Source organism: Labrus mixtus, chromosome 15 (genome assembly GCF_963584025.1).
Source record: "Labrus mixtus chromosome 15, fLabMix1.1, whole genome shotgun sequence".
Lineage (NCBI taxonomy): Eukaryota > Metazoa > Chordata > Actinopteri > Labriformes > Labridae > Labrus > Labrus mixtus.
This window is the reverse complement of record NC_083626.1, coordinates 17,332,125-17,344,693: the sequence shown is the minus strand read 5'-3', so window position 1 is coordinate 17,344,693 and position 12,569 is coordinate 17,332,125. Positions and strand designations below refer to the sequence as shown.

Here is a 12,569-nt window from a genome sequence, read left to right as displayed (position 1 = left end):
TATTTAAGTAAAATAACTCCTGAATTTCTTTAGTAATCTCAGACGGTATCAAGCTGGGTCTTTCTGTCGCTCTTCTCGTCTTTGTGGTAACAAAGCAGAGGTTGTTAGTTTGCTTTTGGCCCCGGCTGGGACACGAGTGTAAACAGATGGACCTGAAAAGAGCCTCTGCAGGGAGAAGGCGTCTCCTGCGAGAGAGTGTATGTGTGCGGTGAAGTTAAGTGTGTGGATGGATGTAAGAATGTTAGTTTGTAAATCGAAAGGACTATGAGGAAGTTATTTGGTTTGTTGTGTGTAAAGGCTAGGATGATGTGGAAGTTGTTCTGTCTCCTGCAATAAAAACAATGCTCGATGTCTGCAAGCCTTTTCCCTCACTCGTGTTTTTCATGAGGGCTTTTTTACAAGCTCCATGAGAAGTTCCAGATGCTTGTTTGCGGGCTTTCGTGTGGCAGGCCAGATCTTAATGGTTCTCAAATGTTGTTAAAAATCTGCTCTCCTGTAATGCATTTAGAAATGGAGCAACACAAGACTTAGCACAATAAACATGCTCATGATTGGACACATTTAAAATCCTAAATACTGTAATTTATTTCACAAACTCTGACAAGTCATTTGGCATCACAATTACAGTCTCTCCTCGGGTTATATTGGGCTCACATTTTTTTCTCATATATGTTAATTTCCCTCTTTTAAATTGGTCAGAATCCAACATGAAATTCATTCGTTTACAAGCACACACTGATCAACACTTCTATACTGATGTAGCTCTTCCCAGTGAACCACATTACATCTGATTTCATATATTTCAGTCATTTTATATTCTTCCCTCTACTCCCCCTCAACCCATCATCAGCCTGCATAGCACATTGGATCCTATTGTTCAAAGCACCGATGGGAGCCAGTCACCCATCTTCACTGGTCACACCTGAGAGTGTTGCAGGCTTTAGGAAATGGGAGGAGCTTTTCAAGGTCCCTCCTACTCATCCTGAAGAACAGGTCACTTCTAAAGAATTTGAACACATCTATAAATATTGCTATGGACATTATAATACAGTACAGTGCATCATTGGCTCGTTCCCTTAACATAAAGGGTTCAGTGTGTTAAGACTGCCACCAGGGCTTACTGTAGGTCCCAGGAACTGCAAAGACATCCAGAAAAAGCTTAATATCCAAGCTTCTTAGCCTTCCCTCTAAAGCATTGCTGATCCAGACTGTCCAAGTCTCTGGGAAAGATTTTGGAAGAATTCTAAGCGTTCCCAGATCAGAGGAGGAACACCTTGCGAATGTATGTCGTTTTAAAGGCATGTTTAAGTCCATTGCTCTGCCACTTTCACGGTTTTTTTTTTTAAGTCTGTGGGCACATAAATGATGCTCATGAAGGCTTACTCTTCAGTGTTGCCGACATTCCAAGGAATGAGGAGAAAGGCAGCTTTCAGCAGGAGAAAGAGATGGCGAGAAGAAGAAGAAGACACTAGCAGGTTCAGGCTTCACTGCAACACTCGTAGATGTTGTCCTCCACCAGGGCGATGACCTGCTCGAACTTGTGGTGCAGCTGAGTGCGACGTGCTGTAGGGTTTGACTCCAGAGCGCTCACCACCTGACCGAGTGGAGGAGAGAAAACAAAGAAACACAACAAAGGTGACTTTCAGTGGCTGCCAAGCACTCATGCATCTATCAGCCACCTGCCTGGACATAGAAAGTTGAACGAGAGAAAGGGAGAGCAGCAGAGGAACAAGTGAAGTGCTTCTTCAGCCTTCATGCATGCCTCCACACCACAAAAGCCTTTGCTCTTCACATATTTACAAAACCCACATCTGCTCTGTTATTCAAGCCTTATAGACGTTACCGCGTCAGTAGGATTTCTGGGCTCTTAGCGGCAGTGTGCTACCAGGCAGAGAGAACTGAGCCGGGGCGAGAGAATAGGCAATCAGAGGGCCATTCACAGAACGCTGTGAATCACAGTCTAAGCCCCTGGCCAACGTCAGTACAGTAGCATGACAGAGGAAAGCAGCTAAACGGCATTATCATGAGGGTTCTCCATTAAGGCACAGTCACCGCTGACTAAAGCCTCTCCTGAGAATAGTCACAGCAGTGAGGAGACATGGGGGAGGACAGCAGGGGCTAAAGGAGGGCTAGTTCAAAGAGAAACTGGAGATATGAAGCAGCAGCCTAACGGCCTCATTAAGCAGATGGGGGTGCTGGATGGAGTGAAGGTAAACAGAAAAGTTGTTTGCTTAAAGTGAAAGCTATATGAGGGCTCGAAGGGGAGTTTGGACACATTCAATGCTGGCTGCTGCTTGGATGTTCGGTCATATCTGATGATTCTCTTGAAAAGAAAGTAGCTATTTGGCACAGCTTTTTATTTATATTACGACAGGTTGTAAAGTTGTTTACAGCATGCTTCATCTCTCGGCGTGATCTTCCGCGCTGATATGTCGAGCTCTGATACCCGTCTATAAAACTTGAACAGGGTTAGCCGAGGCAGCAGAAAGAGTAGGGCCAGTTACAACATGAGTAACATATCTTATCTGAGCCCAATAAGACAGAGAAGTAATTTTCTTTCTTACCTGGTTTCTGTATCTCTTGGCATATTTGTAGATTTCTGTCAAGGCCAGGTGGGTGTTGAATTCATTTCTGTATTTCTACAGAATGGAAAATGATAATATATTATTTTTCAAAATAAGGTCTCCATGAAATTGTGTGCTTTTTTTGGAGCCTGATGACTTATACACACACACACACACACAAAGGGACTGTACTTACTCGCGACTCCTCGGCCAGGTGAGCATTCATCTCCTGCTCGCTGAGAGGTGCCATTTCCTGGATCTGTTTGTAGTAGCACTGCACTCTCTTCTTATACTCGGGGATCTCCTTGGCATACAGCAGCTTGTTTGTAGGGGAATCCTGAAAAAAAAAAAAAAGAAAACCCACACATTTCAGTGTAAGTTTTTACCATTTATTGCAGCAATATGTGTTTCGTTTTGGCAGTGTGGCTGTGCTGATCCAGCCTAGGAGCATTTGTAAGCTCATGTTTTATTTGCTTTGGCAGATGTGTACAGACCCCCTCCTGTTCAGATAGATTTTCATCTGACCTGATTCAGGCCATTGCAAATCATAAACATTTATCGAATACAGAGCTGGTCTAAGAGCCATTTTTGCATTTTCATAAACATCCAAAATGGCAGCTGGTAAGTTGGCTACTAAATCATACAATGCTAAACATCCGTGTACTACTGTATGCTGAAGTTGAAGTCACATGACCTGGATGTAAGCACTAACTAGCTAACAAGCCAAGCAGCTTTCTGCTCCATCACGTTTGAAGTCTCTGAAGCGACCAGAGACCCCACATATGGCAAAACTTCAACCTCAAATGCTGGCTGTGACTTATTTCAATAATTTAGCACTGGGCTTCAGCTTCTACACAAGAGGTTTGTTCATTGTTATGCAGTTTTGCAATAAGGTGCTAAGAGCTGCTCATGAGAGTGGATGTATTTTTGTTGATGATCAAATCAGAACCAGCCTGAAGTGAGACAATAGTGGGAGGGAACAGTTTCCTTTCCTTACAACAGACCCCTCACAAACTGGGGAGAAAGAATATTCCAGACTTAACAATACTCCTTCATACCTCTGCACACTGCTTCAGGCTCTCGCACGACTGTTTATTCATGCAGAAAGAAAAGTAGAAGGGCTAAGAGGTTGTGGGCATACTCTGGTTTTAGTGGTGACTACTGTTGTGAGCGAGTGTGTGTAGTTCCTCGTGAGCTCTACGAGTGTGGGAGAGAGAAAGGGACAGGGAGAAAGTAGGACAGGGAAAAAGACGAGGGGAAAAAAGAGACGGCCAGTCTCAGCTTTCAGCATCAGTGAATGTGCTTACAGAGCACCTTAATATTTCTATGTGTCACGACTTATTTGTGTCACCTTATATATGTGTTTGTTTGTGTGAGTGTGTGTGTGTGAGAGTGTGTGTGTGCTAAACGTGCTGGGGGAGGGGATAGGCTGCGGCCATAGTTGCTCCCGCCGATAGGGAACCCTCACGCTTCCTGTCCACAAGGTCACTTCCTGCTGCTCATCCATCTGCCTGGTAACCCCCCTGTGACCCTGTGGCCCTTCATGTCTGCATCTTTCCAGATAAGAGGGTTTCTGTGGAAACAGCAAGCTTTGCTTACTTTCCTACCCCCTCTGTCTCATCCCTGCTATGCTTCCACTAATCCAGACGCAGTACCCTTCACTGCCCTGTCCCGAGGCAGCCGCACACACTCATGCGAAAAAAAATCTGACTGTAAACACGTGAGCAAATTGTAGGTGTGTCATGCCAGTCTCCTTGACCTGCTGGAGAAAATGTGGCCTTATCCTTGAAGTTGGTGACTCCACAATCCGTGCACAGATGCAACATGATAATGAGCAGGCTGCAAACTAAGCAGTGCTAAAATATCCCCTCACCCGGAGGTTTTTTATCTAGTCTTCATTTGAAAACATAAGGTATGTACCTGCCTACAAATGCATGGGAATATTGTTGTTGCTATTAGTGTACCCTCTCCTTGGCACTGAACTGAAGTATATAAATCAGAGTGTTTCTCAGTGAAAGAGGAACATTATTTGATGAGTCCTTGCTCCCCTCCAGGGAGGAAGCCGGTCAGAGAGCGACAGGAAGCTGAGCGTGCTCAGGGTCATGGTGTCTGAGGGATGAGACGGATTTGTGAGCAGTGAGGACATTGACATGCAAGCACACACACAGACAAAAGAGAGACAGACAGACCAATGGACATAGGAGCGCCTGAACACAGACACACAGCTCACAGCACAAAACGAGATCCCTGGTGCTCATGACCTTGGATCAGCCAAGTCGGCTGAAATAACACTAGGAGAGGTAGATGGAGCTGACAGGCTGAAGGCTCGGGGATGAAGGTTCACAGGGGGACTGGAGAGGTGTTAGTGTGTGTAAGTAGATATACAGACAGACAGATATACAGTGTATATTGATGAATAGATATACTGACTGATGATTATAAAGAAAGCCTTTAGTAAATTTGGTATTTAATTAATAATCCTCCTGAGAGGGCTGCTGAGCGAGGGAAGTGAAGAAGAGATACTGATATTCTACCTCTGGAGTTCTAACTTTGTCAAATCTTAGTACAATGTACTGTAGGGCTGTCAGTAGTTAATCGCAATTAATCAGGGTCTGAAATGAATGCATTCATTATTTGAATCGCAATGAATGACCTGTTATTTTGTTGCTTTAAGCGCACCGTGGATTCGTCTTCAGTGTCTTCCTGTAGTCACAGTGATGGAAAAGAACGACACTGCTGCATCTTTGTCTGACATCAAACATTTCCCATTTCTTCCATTTCTTTTGTCGGTTTTCATTTAGTTTTTGAGCTATATCGATTGATTGATTCATTTATTTTCGTGTCATTTCTCTGCTGTTCTTAAATATGAGTTCCTTGCTCCACGGCTATATTCAGTTAATGTTGTAAACCTCTGATCTACCAGAAGGTCCTTATTTTATTTCAAAAATAAAAAGCCTTACAGTTTTAATTTTTAAAGTGAAATAATTGAATTTCAAACATGCGATCAAAATGCAATTAACTATTGAAATTCAGTGATTAAATTCGATTAAAAAATGTAATCATTTGACATCAATGTGATTCACGCTTCCTGGTGATATCACAAGCTTCATTGTCAGTCGTGAAAAGGCCATTTAATCTACTTAAAATAACTGAAATGTGACGCATACAACTCCTTAACTTTCTTGGGAATCAACAAGTTTCATTCAGTATCAAAGTAATATTTGGATAGCTGCACATCAACATTACAAATAGAAACTGTAACGTGACAAGTTTACCACTATGTAAACAACGTGGTTGTTTGGGGGCATTGTAATCTCAGCTTGTCTCAGGAGACCCCACAGCATGAGGATTTCAAAACTCCTGCAATTGCTAGATAAAAAGATGATCTCACCTTGCCAAGCTGCAGGTCAGAAATAGAGCAGGCGTCAATGAAGGCCTGGGCGATGACAGACAGGCAGGCATCCATGTGATCTGTCTTGTCAATGTCAAACACAAACTGAGGATTCTTCAGGATGTTCACCCAGAAACGCAAAGGCAAACTGCGCGGGCAGGGGAAGAGAATATTTTTAAAGCCTTGCACTTGCACAGTGAGATAACTAAAGGGGCATTTAAGCAGCGGGTTAAGTTGTGTACCTGTTAGTTTTCCAGATGTGCAGTGTGTCTGGGTCTGTGATGCCCCGTTTGTCAGCCTGCTCCTCCAAGAAGTCAAAGAAATATTTGACAGCCAGAGGGGGGCGTTCCGGAGGGATGCTGAGGATGGCTTGAAAGAGGTCATCCAAGAACTTCTGAAGAGTTCCCTGTGGAGGAGAGAGAAAAAAGACGGCTCATACATACGCAGAGACATGGTTTCATGGGATGTGGGAATTACTCTTCGGCCTCTGAGGCTAATATGGGCCACAAAAACAAGAAGTGAAAGATGACTTAGATATCAAGATGTAACTTCAATCTCTTTGTAGTGTGGACAAAGTATTTTTTTCTTTCTTTCTTGTGGTCACCTTTGTAGACAGAAGGCGCGTCAGGTAGATTTCAGGCAGGACTTTCTTGCGGTGACTCTGCCGGTGTGACCTCTTATTCTCCATTAGCTCATCATGAGGTAGGACCTGGAGGAGCAGAGGCCAAAGGTCAACAAACTGCCCGTGAGAGGAAATAATAAACCCTCTCATGAGTATCTAGATGAATGCTCTACTGTCTGTGCGCGCTCCATTGTTGGAGGGGAAATTTCTGTTTCTTGCATTAGACACATGATCTTGAAACCACATCTGGGTCTTTTTGTGAGCACTGAATCATCTTCAGAAATAAGGAAGCACTGGGAATTGGGAAACGCTCATGCTTTTCTGTGGTTGCTGTGTACAGGATCATGTTTCTGACTTGCTCACACAGGTCTAAATAAGAGTAGAGGAGAAGAAAGAAGTAGTCAAAATTCACCTTCGTGTGTCAAAAAAAAGGGACCGGAGAGGACCATTCTGCAAAACTAACTATTCACCCGGCAAATTGCGTCCCGAAGAACTCATTATTCTAAAGTCAAAGGTCCCATATCTTGGCTGACGTTTATAAAAGAGCTTAAGCAGTATTAGCGCTGTCATGTCCTCTCAGCAGCTTTCCTTTTCACCTTCATTCACCCCCTTTCTTTCTGTTGTCAGGCCTGCTCCGAGCCGAACAGTCGCAAACATAGGAAACAAACTCACTTAGGGCATTTAACAGAAACATTCTGATTCCGCGGAGATACTTACCAAGTGTACATACTTCTCCGTATCCAAATCTTTCACTACAGAGACAAAAAAAGAAACACACAGCGTGAAACAATGCACAATCAGCAAGGTGAAGACCTGAGAAAATAAGAGGAGACAGCAGGAAGGAGCACAAGAGGAGTGTGACAGATAGGAGGGAGGGGAAAAAAAGGGAGATTGACAGGAGAGCAGAGGAGATAGAGTACATGAGAGAGGAGAAAGTGATTAAGGTGGACGGTGGGCAGGTAGGGGAGGGGAGCTGTCTGAGAGAATGAAAGAGAAAGATTACGAGTGAAAGGAAAAAAAAAAGAAGAGAGAGAGATTAGCGGAGACAGACACACGGAGTCTGTGATTGGTTCTGGAGCCAGTGTAATGAGATGGTAATGTTCGGCCAGCGCTGGAAAAGAGCATTAAAACCTTGCTGGTTTATATATAGATCCAAACACAAACACACACTCATACACATGCATGACACGTATGAATACATGTAGACGCATGTCCAAATACAAACCGAAACCAGACACAAACAAATATAGTAGATTATTGCACACAGGCACACACGGCAGCAAAACAAAGGCAGGCATTTGGCAGCCACACACAAACACAACGATATAATGAGTGTGTTCTCATTACAGCCTCCTCTGCCAGAGATGCTCCTGCCCAGCGGGCCACGGTCCAGACCCTCACCACTGATCACAGGCAGGCAGGACAGTGTTTTATATTAGCCAGGGAGCACTACAGGCTCATAACACTCCCTTAATGCTTTGAAGAAAGAGCCAGGTTTGGTCCACATAAGCCTATTTTTGGACCAGTTTGAATGAGAGGGGAGGCTTTGATGGACAGAGCCTGCACTCTGGTCTGGTACTGATTATGTAAGGTAGACTCCAGACAACGAAGGGACATTAAAGGCTGCATGTAAACTTGCCTGTCAACAGGCAGATCTCTTGTTATAGTCCTGTTTGAGGCTCAACAATGGGCCACCTTGTGTAGCAATTTTTTCCCGCAAGCCCACATCGTCTATGTGTCTATAATGCCGGTTAAAACTCTGAATGAAACGGTAGAAGAAGACTAATGTAAGTGTTAGGATTTATTAGGTGTGAGTGTGTTTAGATGTCTGCGGTGTCCTTAGGGGGCGGGAGCGTGTGTGGTTTCATGCATGTTTACACGACCGTATCATGTTCTCGTGATCAGCTAAGCATGTGCCGTTTCCTGTGACCGAGTGAGTGAGTGAGTGTATTTATCCAAGTGTGGGTGAGTATGTGTGACAAAGCGACAGGGAGTGGGTGTGTTTGAAGGTGACGTACCTCTCCCCAGGGTGTTCTCTTTCTTGTCTTTCATGCTCATAGCCAGCGATGCCCCTTCTGGGATCTGTGGAGGGAGGGGAGAAGGAGGGAGGGAGGGAGGAAAGACGAGAGAGGACAGAGAGGGCACAGGGTCAGGGGTGAGCTGGGGTGCACCAGAACAGCATCATTAAGCATGCCCTCCAGGGGAGAGTGGTGTTGAGAGGTGTATACGAGTGAGTGAGTGTGTGTGTGTGTGTGTGTGTGTGTGTGTGTGTGTGTGTGTGTGTGTGTGTGTGTGTGTGTGTGTGTGTGTGTGTGTGTCAGTCTAGAGTGGTGGTGACTCTGCAGGAGCCTGGCTGGGCTCATTAAAGTCAACCTGTGGTGAAATGGATTGAACAGCTTTGCTAGTGAACCAAGACTGTTAGTACTTGCTGCAGCTCGCTGCTTTCACAGCTCCGTCCCAACAGCAGAGCAAAAACCAAACAGAGCACTTAACAAGTACACGTGAAGGGTCGAGGGTCAAGGGTCACGAAGGAATGTTTACTCACGCACAAATGAACGCAGACGTAATCAAACACACCATTTACACATTCATGACATATTGTGTCCAGCTTTTTTTCTATTTATTTATTTGAAATTTAGAATTTATTTATTATCTTCAATTTAAATTATTATCTTTAATAAATAAATATGTGAATGGAATATTGTAATTATTACACTTTCTGCTATCTGTACTCAAAAGTAAATGATATTATGTGTTTTTATTAATGTTTTTCTTAAAATATATTTGAATAAAAATAACACTTGGTTATAACAGCATAATTGTGATATTCATCTTATCTGATGAAGACATGATATAAATACACTTTATTCAAACTCAACAAATCATCCATTTTGTGTGTGGGCTGGTACCATGTACTGTACAAAACATGGATGTAGTCTCAGTGACATCACACATTGCTTTCTGAAGAGGCATTTGAAGCCCAATGACGGGCTGACCGTATTGGAAATGCTGACTCTACCTAACTTTAGATTAATCTCGACACAGGCAAAGAGGTAGAGCTGGGGTGGGGCCTTAATCCTCCCAGCAACCAGCTACAACGCATACACCTTTCAGTCAACTCAGCCGCGACCCAGAAATATGCAAATGTAGCCTTGATATGATCAAAAGTTATAAAATGATATTTAAAGGGCTTTTGGTGACAGCCTCATTCGTCATGTTTTTGCCCTTCTGCTTTGGCTTTAAAATAAGTAAAGATAAGTAGATGTTACTTTGAGAGTTCTTTACAATTCTTGAGAAGAAGAAGAAAGTTGTTTTATTTTTATGAATAAACATACAAATGCTACAATTCGATTCAAGAAAGTCTTTTTTTGCAGCATGTCTGGGTTGAATGTTTATGTACACTATCATAGTTACGGCTGATAAATAAGTAACATACATATTAATAACTATACAAAATGTTGCATACTGTATTTCTGAATGTAGAATCTGCACAACAACACAGCGTAATAGCAGCAAATGACCTGAAAAGAGAGGCGTCATATATAACAGCAGACAAACATGAGCAGAAGCACCTGAATGTAAGTGTGTGCAGCCACATAGAAACAGTGAGCATCCTCACACCCATGGACAGCCAGTGACACCATTTATAAGGACTTCTCACCTTCAACACCCCCGCTGTAGCTGTTACAATATCAGGGATATACAGGTGCACCGTGACAACACCCACCACAGCGGATTCACACACACACACACACACAAACACACAAACACACAAACACACACACACACACACACACACACACACACCTGGTAATGGAAGACTGTGTTGAGCTTCTTCCTGCCATCCTCCATCACTGAGGAGTTATCCAGGTCCTGCAGAAGCTTACTGTTGCTGCCAGAGTCAAACCACTCTGGAGGAGAGAAATAAGACAGGAGAAGGGAGGAGGGTAAGATTAGACAATTTCATCCTAAATTTGGAAAAGGATATGCAAGACAGAGAGCAGCCGTGCTCTAAATCTCTGTGTCACGACCTGTGGAAATATTCTTGGGCCATTAATCAAATCAGCTCTGCAGGCTGCACAGCTTTTGAAAGCAATAACTCTTTGTGATTATGACTGTACACTCTCCACGATGCATTCTGTCATTTATTATATTGCAGCCCCAGGTTAGTTGAGCTTCATGAGAGGAATTGACCTTTTGCAAGCAAAGAAGATTACTATATCTCATACGGTTTGGGGAAGGAGAAAGGATGAAAATAATCAGGAAAAAAATGTGCTCTTACCTAGGTCTACATCCTGTGCTCGGGGCCACTGGGAGAATGGGAGGTTTTTATAAAAGGCCTCTAGGATTTTTTCCTTCACCTGGTAGATTGTGTCTGTATTCATGACCCTGACCGACAGTGAGTCCATGCCACAGCCCTGGAAGGACACATTCATGTTCTGCAAGGAAAAAGAAGCAGCAGCATGTCATACTTTGCAGGATTCAGCAAGTTTTGAAATGTAACTTCCTGAAAAGCAAAACCCGGATATGAAAGATGAACTGAAAGTGTGTGAGATTTCCGACCTGTGGCTTGGCCTCCACATTCTCGCGGAGCAGCCACTCCTCATTGAGGGTGTAGCGGGCCTTCCCTGTGATGGCGTCTATGGAGCCCTTGTTGATCTGCTGCTTGATTGCACACAGCAGCAGGAAGAAAGGCTCACCCACTGTTTCCTGAAGAACATGACAGAAAAGTTAGGTCAGACACCGGGGCTCTAGTAAGTCTAAATCAAAAACTCCTGCCACATCATTCTCCTCCTCATTTTTCCTCACCTTGAGGTAGCTGTACATGCAGATAGACATCCAGTTGGTCAGCATCTTCTCCACAACAGACTCAGTGCGGCGCAGCATCAATTTAGGATTCTTAGAGGCTGAAGCATCAATCAGGTCTACAAGCAGATCTTTCATGATGCTGGTGTAGTACTCCAGCTTGCCATGGAGGGCGATGGTGAGCAGTGAAGCCAGGCTGCATCTGAAGAGCGAGAAAACAGATTAGTAGAGAAGACAGATGAGCAAAAACACGCTCTTCCAAATATTTTGGTCAGTGCAGGGGAAGTGCAGATTTATAGGCAGCTACGTAACAGAAGCAACAACAGGTTCAACACCTGTGACTCCAGTTTCAAATAAAGACCTGATCTAATGCAGGGAGCGTCTGGTGAGTAAGTCCAGAGGTGCAGGGGATTTCCCTAACAAAGCCTCTTTAATCCAGGAGGAAGGGGCCACATCAGTCAGTAAGCGCTGACGCTGAGCTGGGACAGGGATGTGGTCTTGCCTCTGGATTTTTTTCTCATGTTCCCCGCAATGACTGGCATGTTTTAGGACATCAAGACCAAAAATAAACTGAACTGACAAATGCTCTACTGCCTCGATAGCTTGTAAGCCACTTTTCTCAACAAGAAATATACCAGAAACAGACAACCTTGATTGGGAAGAAAAAAAGCTTCTGTTTTTGTAATCTGCATTATTTGTAACTTTAACAATTGTGCGTTTTCACTGTTCATTGCTCCTCAGCGTTACCCTAAAAAACCCCAAGTTAACCTGATTAGAGTACATTGATAAGTAACCCGTAAAAACAAACTCAAATGTACCCCCGCAAGGTGCATATGTACACATCACACTGTGCCTATGTGACGTATGTGTTTATGTGTCTGGTTATAAAACCTCTAGTTAGAGACAGAAGAAGCAGCACACTTCCGGTCCATATCCTGGGTGAAAGAACTCCGTTCCTATTCAGCTGAGTAGCTTTTCTGTAACTTTGTCTGTTTAACTGTTTGATTGTCAAAATTGGATTCATAACCTGTTTGATGAACTTTCTGAAAAAAACTACTGAAAATATAATTGACTAATGGTATCATTTCCAACCGTTTTCTTCTATTTAGGCCTTTAGCAACACAAAATGTGTCATTTATGCTACAAGAGCTTCAAAACCAAAACAATGACCAAAGGCATTGTTTGA

The 12,569-nt window shown here is 43.5% G+C and overlaps 1 protein-coding gene across 1 annotated transcript in view; it reads right to left on the bottom strand.

Annotated features, from left to right (window-relative positions):
• Nucleotides 1-560: 560 nt before the first annotated feature.
• Nucleotides 561-12,569, bottom strand: part of plxnd1 (plexin D1) — a 63,943-nt gene continuing 51,934 nt past the window's right edge. The window contains exons 25-36 of the mRNA XM_061056883.1: nt 11,387-11,585; nt 11,141-11,287; nt 10,860-11,016; nt 10,385-10,488; nt 8,596-8,659; nt 7,295-7,329; nt 6,560-6,664; nt 6,198-6,361; nt 5,956-6,103; nt 2,761-2,901; nt 2,565-2,639; nt 561-1,594 (exon numbers count right to left, since the gene is read on the bottom strand). Coding sequence (XP_060912866.1) covers nt 1,478-1,594; nt 2,565-2,639; nt 2,761-2,901; nt 5,956-6,103; nt 6,198-6,361; nt 6,560-6,664; nt 7,295-7,329; nt 8,596-8,659; nt 10,385-10,488; nt 10,860-11,016; nt 11,141-11,287; nt 11,387-11,585 — 1,456 coding nt within the window. The 3' untranslated portion in view covers nt 561-1,477. The remainder of the gene's footprint in view (nt 1,595-2,564; nt 2,640-2,760; nt 2,902-5,955; nt 6,104-6,197; nt 6,362-6,559; nt 6,665-7,294; nt 7,330-8,595; nt 8,660-10,384; nt 10,489-10,859; nt 11,017-11,140; nt 11,288-11,386; nt 11,586-12,569) is intronic.